General features: G+C 51.1%; 1 protein-coding gene across 1 annotated transcript; it reads right to left on the bottom strand.

The window, feature by feature from the left end:
• Positions 1-4,426: 4,426 nt before the first annotated feature.
• On the bottom strand, positions 4,427-6,415 carry Arl4c (ARF like GTPase 4C). The gene has a single exon (XM_076866267.2). The coding sequence runs from the start codon at positions 6,156-6,158 to the stop codon at positions 5,580-5,582; it is 579 nt and encodes a 192-aa protein (XP_076722382.1). The 5' UTR covers positions 6,159-6,415; the 3' UTR covers positions 4,427-5,579.
• Positions 6,416-6,971: the final 556 nt, after the last annotated feature.

The raw sequence follows: 6,971 nt of genomic DNA, 5'->3' as shown, positions 1-6,971 counted from the left end.
TGCCAAGTATGACTCAAAACTCGCGGTTCTACCTTCATGCCATGCTATCACCCTCAGCGACTCAGTGTTCTCACTAGGAGCAGTCCAGGTGAGCAGTTACAGGTAAGGCTGGACACTCAAAGAGAGTCCCTACTCTGAGAACTGAGCAGGGCTAAGCCGCCAGCTGGTTGATTCTCACGGAGCTGGAGAACAATTGGCCGCTTTCTCAGAAACCCTCAAGTTGCAAATTCCTCTTGTGAACGCGGAGGCTGAGCCTGGGGCTTGCGACTGCATCAAGTGCTCCACCCACTTGTGCACACTCTATTTTAAACAGGTGCCAACGGAGCCTGGGAGAGCCCGAAGGAGGGAGCTGTTTTAAGGGTAAATGAACATTCAGAGACGGCCAAGGGAGGAGAGGGGTCGGAGATGGCAGGCAAATCCCAGGTTGCGGGCACCAAACCTGGGTAGGCTCAAGGCAGAAGGGAGAGAGGTGACTTGTAGCCTGGAAGAAACTGTTAAGTCAAGGGTTGTCAGGTGCTGGGTTTTGCTCCACCACATGGCCATGATGTCCAATCCGTCTGAAACACTGGCAACGGAGCATTTCAAGAGCCCAAGCTCTGGAGACAAGTGCCAAGGCCCAGAAGAATAGGGCGGTTGGTCATCCGTGTCCATCCAGAACCTCGAGGGAAAGGTTCGGGGAAATGCAGCAGTTATGACTAAAATCAGCCCCCTCAGTGCCTGGAGGTCACAGTGAGGGGTCATCTGCCTCACTGTTCTGGAAAATATAGGATGAAAAATTACCACCCTTGGATCCCTAGAAATCTGTTACATCGAGGTTAGATTAAGATTGCATAAGTTAAGGGTTTCAATCTTTGCTTAATATGATTTCCAATATTTTTTAAATACTTTTTTAGTTGTGGATGGACACAATATCTTTATTTTATTTATTTATTTTTATGTGCTGCTGAGGATAGAACCGTGCCTCACACATGCTAGGTAAGCGCTCTAGCGCTGAGCCACAACTCCAGCCCCATGATTGCCAATATTTTTTTTTTACCCATGTGATGTCATGATGATCTCTAAATAGTTTTCTCACCAGTTTCGGGGGTTTTTAGAGCTTAAAAATGGCATTTGTGCTCTTTTGATGTGATGTGCTCCTAATAACTAGCTTCAACATAACATGAATGATCAAGTCAAGTCTTGCTCATTTTTTGCAAGACTTGTTATTCCAGACTCACAAAAAAAAAAAAAGAAAAAAAAAAAAGCTTCTAACCCACATACATATTTATCATAATGTAATATAATCCTTGTGCGGGGGTTCACCTTACAATAGTGACCTGGAAGAATGATACTCATGTTTTTCTATTTTCATTTTAATTTAAATATTTAACGGGAAATAACAATTTACACAGCACACATGTTAGAATTTACAAGGAAAACCAATCCACATTAAGCCACTTGACCAATGTTTAGTGAGCACCCACTCTGTGCTTAACCTTATGCTCTGCACAGTAGCAGAAGGGGACCAACTCACTCCTTGCCTTGAGTGTCACAGTCTAGTGACTTGGGGAGTATGAAAAGCAATGGCTTCAAGAGTCTGGAGAGCTGTCTGCACCTGGCGTAGCCTTTCACTTGGTGAGGCCACAGAGATGGCCAGAGATTCTGTTGGGACTGCAGCCTTGCTTTTGGCAGGTAGAGGGTACCAAAAGGGAGACCGTGACCACCTAATTTGATGGCCAGGGTCAGGTGAAATCACCATGTAGCCATACAACATATTGCTCGCGACCAGTAGCATGAACAGCTAAAGCTACCAAGCCCTGGCTCTGTGCAGGCCCTGGGCTCAGCCCGTCGCCCGTCTGACCATGCTTCAACCCCCAACATTCTCTCAGGTACCATTATGATCCTGCTTTACATATGGGGAAAGGGAGGCTGGGTGGTTAAGGAACTTGAGCAAAGTCATGGGGAGCCAAGCTTTGGAGCCAGTATTTGGAGTTGATCATTTTGATTCCAGATGTAAGAGGACACCTGGGGTCTTCACTGTCACCTAGTAACCATTGAGTGTGTGGTTTAATCCCTGTAAGTGCCCAAGAACTCCCCATTGCACCTGCTACCCACATTGGCCCACCACTCTTTTCCTTAGAAAGAGTGCCGGTTCCCAACAGCATCTACAGAGCACCAGGGTCTCACCACACCTACTACTGAAGAGGTCTCAAGTCTTGGAGTGCTGCTGACGGGTGCCCGTGTGCCTGATATTGAGCCAAGACACAGTTTAGATACTCAGAAGCTTTGTCCTCTCTAGTACCCTTAGATTTATGCAATGCTATTTTGAATTTTATGCAATCAGATAATGTTTTTGAAGGAATTAGCAATTCAGGATTTTGTTATGAATGAGAGTGGGCCGGGAACTGGTCATCTCTTAAAGGATGTGAGATGGGCCAGGCTCTGAGATGCTAGCTGCTCCAACAGGTGGGCTCTCCAGAGGGAGTGGAGGAAACGTGGGCTCCTGCATGAGCCTCTACAACCACCATTCAGGTGGACCCAGACACTGACACCAACAGAGCAGGTGACAGACCCGGCCCTGCACCCTGCTGGAACCCCAGACACCATCTTGCAACCCATATCCTTGCCCAGCAGAGGCCTGGAGAATGAACCCAGCAATTTGAAAAACCATCCACAGAAAATGTCCCCAGTTGTTTGATTGTATAAATAATTTATTTCTGTTCACAGCATCATATATGCATTATAAAAAGGGATGGAAACAAAGAATGATCAAGACAGAGAATTACAGCAGAGAAATGAAAACTGAAACCAGGGGACAGAGTCCCAACACCATAACAGAGAATTTGTGAAGAGCATTGTTCTGAAATAAAACTGGCCTCCCTGTGTCTACCAGGAAACATTTCAAAGCTCACTTGGGGAGACCAGCTTCCTCTACGAGAAGCCCATTCCATCTCTAAAGGGCAAAAGGCATAATGGACCGCTGACTGATACGTGGAGGGGACTCCCCCTGGGTGACCACTCCTAGGTGACTTCATCTGTGCTTCCTCCGTTGGGTCAGAGATGAAAAGGGCTACTAATAGGTCAAACGTTACAGAAATCAACTGAGACTCTTACCTATTAGTTGATACAGCACAGGGCTTGACTTTACTGCACAATTACTAACAGCTGACGGCACCCTTAAGTATTGATAATGCAAAAAACAAAACCATCTCGCACGATTGTTAAAGCATTACAGGATTTGAACAGTGACCTGGAACCTAGGTATTGTCAGCACGAGAAGGTGACAGTATTTGGCATCTGCAAAGTCGCAAAATAAATATATTATTCTCTCAATAGTGTGGAACTACTAAAAAGTGCTTAAGAAATTGTTACATGTGAAGAAAATAAAGGAAGATGGATTTGATTTTAATAATTCTATACAGAATCTTCAGATGATGGGACCAGCCCATTCAGAAGTCAGTGAATATGCTATCGATATGTAAACTGAAATCTCGCAGACTTTCATCACTGCTTAGCTCTATTTTCTCTACTGGGTTTCTACAAAAGACCAGCATTAGAAGGGTACCAAATACACTGACCAAAGAGGAAGGGAAGATGGGCTGCTAGATTTCTGTTTTTAAAAAATCTCCTGTAAGAACTGGGTTTGAAGCAGGAAGCCAGACATCTGCCTCTGGTTCTCACATTGCCACTCGGAGGGTAATGGACAATGGGCAAGGGCTAACCCACATGCTCACGCATGGCCACATCCAATTTCTACAGGCCTCCTTTGCAAAGAAATATGTCCCTGGGGGGAGGGGGATGTCAAAATTCTACCTGAAAACATGGATTCAGGGAGGAAATAAAAATCAAACAGTCAATTGTTAAGTTTCCCTTTTGATACTGTGTTTCAGGATACGACAGGTTGTGCAAACCAAGACTCAGTCCTGATTATAAAGGATTTTTTAAATTACATTATTAAAAATATGCATTTCTTCTTCTTTCACTTTATCTATTTTCCAAAGCTTCTTTCAAGTAAACTGTGAAGTGCCTGAGCAGCAGTGACCATTACGTCACAGGCTTTCTTTTATCTCAAGCACCCCTTGTTTGCATTTGCCCAAAGTGCCTGCTGGCTACAAGGCCAGTTAGAGAATGAATGGAGAGGGACTACATCCTTAGCTTTTCCTCCGCTTTTAAATCCATGCAACGAGGTCGTTTTTGCAAAAAGGTGGGGTTTTATTTTTGGTGCATGACATCAAATACTCTAATGAGATGTTCTGAATGAAATACTTAAACCAGATAGGCCACAATGAACCAAATTAGAAATCTGAACATGTCGCCACTTGCAGCGTCAAGGGATATAAAAGGGCAGAGCAAAGTCTTTTTTCCTAAGGTGAAAATTTCTAAGGTGAGTATTCATTTGTAAGTTATTTTTAAAAACATGTCTGAAAACCCATTACCACACGGTTAGTATTACAAGAGACATCCCTTGCAGAAAAACCATCTTGCAACTCAGCACACATCTGTAGCTGGTATGCTCATCCAAACCAATTGGTAGATTCAGAGAATTTAAAATTCCACACAGAATGGATCTAGATATTTATGCTGATTACACAATACAGAGGGAGGTCCCTGTATACTCTCTCTCACACACACACCATCCAGAGCATTGCCCTTTGAACACCTTTAACTAACCTGCAAACAGTAAATGCATCATTTGCCACCACCTTGAACAGTTTCTTATTTTTTTTTTTTTTTAATTTTTATTGGTCTCTTTGTGTGATAATGACCTACACATGGACAGGGTCCAAGCCATCTGGAAGAGGTCTCATTCCAGGCTGAAAAGCAGTTCTCAACAAAACCGGTCTCCTGTAGCCACTACAAAGCCCCATGAAGGGGGCATCTTCTCGGCCATTCCCAGCCAAGGCCAGCAGCACAGCGCCCCGTGCCCTCCAGCTGCCGCATTGTCCCAGGCAGTCCTGATGGCCCAAACCATCACCTCCTCTGGGCCCAGAGCAGGACCTATGAAATTTCAACAGGGGCCTGCCCTGTGACATAAAATTACTCAGCTTCCAAGCCCCTGAATGCAAGGGGCATTCATCTCCCCAGCACCGCCACCCCCAATGCCACCCTGCCTCCAGATGGGTGCCCCCCAGGGTTCTGGGAACTGCATACCTCAGGTAACTCACAGGTGATCCCCCATTGGGGGCGGGGCAGCCTGAACTCCCGGCCCAGTGTAGTAAGAAGAAATCAAGAAATCGCCTTGTCTCTGACATCTGATCCTTCTCCTGGGGCCGAAGGGCGCACAAGCCTGAACTGAAGGTCCACACCCCACCGGTCCCCCACCCACTAGGTATCTCCGGTGCTCAGACAAAAGGTCCCCAGAGCTGGCGTGGGGGGTGGGGCAGATGGCGAGCTGGCAGATAAATCAGCTCCAGGCCAGGTTAAGTCACCAGTTCTGCATTTGGGTACAGAGACAGAGTTTAAAAAATTCGAAGCATCGCTTTGGTTCGCTGTCTTTGTTCGCGGGCGCGGGTTCTCGCTCACCATCTATCCATTCATTCACTTCTGACTCGTTCGCTCCCTGGCTTGCTCCCCCTAGCTCCCGAACCCTGCCAGGCGTATTACCGCTTCTTCTTCTGCTTGAGGGACTTCCTGCGTTTCAGGATCATTTCATAGAGCTTGTCCATGCCCTCGGTGAGGCCCTCGCCGATGATGGCGCACGCCGGCTGGACGTGGTAGGTGGTGGCCGGGATGAGCTCGTGCAGCGCCAGCTGCTTCTCGATCTCGGCCACCGGCAGCGACTTGGGCAGGTCCTGCTTGTTGGCGATGACCAGCAGCGGCGTGCCCTGGTTCTCGGCGAACTTGGTCACCTTGTGCAGCTCCGTCTTGGCCTCCTCCAGCCGGTCCACGTCCACCGAGTCCACCACGTAGATGATGCCGTCCGTGCAGCGGCTGTAGGACTTCCACAGCGGCCTCAGCTTCTCCTGGCCTCCTACGTCCCAGAAGTGGCAGCTGATGCCCTTGGCCGTGCCGTTGCTCAGCTTGATCTTCTCCGTATTGAAGCCGATGGTGGGCACCGTGTTCACGAACTCGTTGAACTTGAGCCGGTAGAGCACCGTGGTCTTGCCGGCCGAGTCCAAGCCCAGCATGACGATGTGCAGGGACTGGAAGGCCGAGATGTTGGAGGAGATGTTGCCCATGGCTCCTCGCTGCGGCGCCGGCCACTGCGGCTGCGGCGGGAGGGCGCCGCCCCCCGAGCAGTCACGGGCCCGATGCGGCCGGTCGCACCTGGGCCCCGCCCGCCGCCCTCGGTCGCCCGCACCGGCCTGAGCCTCGGCGTCCCCCGGACCCGCGATTCCGCGCGCTCAGACTCCGCGGCGCCCGCTTCCTAGTCGGCCAGGCTCCCTATCGGCGGTCATCGCGTCTCTGCCGGCGGTTTTCGTCTCCCGCGAAGCCGCCTCCAACGCCGCTGTGTAGGGCGCTCGCGCCCGGCGCTCTTCCCCCGGCCCGGGCTCCTCGGCGGCTTCCCAGGGCCGCGCCCCCGCGCTCCGGCCGCTGCCTGGGCTCTGGGCGCCGGGCCGACTCAGGGCTCTCAGCGCCCTGCGCTCGACTCTGGCCCTGGGCGGCGCCTCGGGGTCGCTCCCGCTCCCGGGGCGCGCCTCGGAGGTGCAGGCGGGATGCGGGCTTCCCCGGGCGTCGCTGCCTGCACGGCTGCCTCCGGTCCCCGCAGTCCCCGCGCTGCCCGCGCTGCAGCCGCCGCCGCCAGCCTGCAGCGGCCGCAGGGCGCCCGACCCCGCCCCCGGCCCCGCCCCTTGCAGGCCCCGCCCCCGGCCCCGCCCGCCCGCGGCCCTGGGGTCCGGCGTGGTCCTCTGGGCGCGCCGCGGGTTTTCGCGCGCTTCGGTCGGTTCCGACTGCCTCCGGGTTCCCCTCCCGCGCTGCGCCGTGTCGCGCCGCGCGAAGACAATGGGCCCGGAGCCCGCTCTTCCTCCCGGCAGCTGACGCGTCTTTTAAAA

Source organism: Callospermophilus lateralis, chromosome 9 (genome assembly GCF_048772815.1).
Source record: "Callospermophilus lateralis isolate mCalLat2 chromosome 9, mCalLat2.hap1, whole genome shotgun sequence".
Taxonomy (NCBI): Eukaryota; Metazoa; Chordata; class Mammalia; order Rodentia; family Sciuridae; genus Callospermophilus; species Callospermophilus lateralis.
This window is presented reverse-complemented; position numbering and strand designations above follow the sequence as displayed.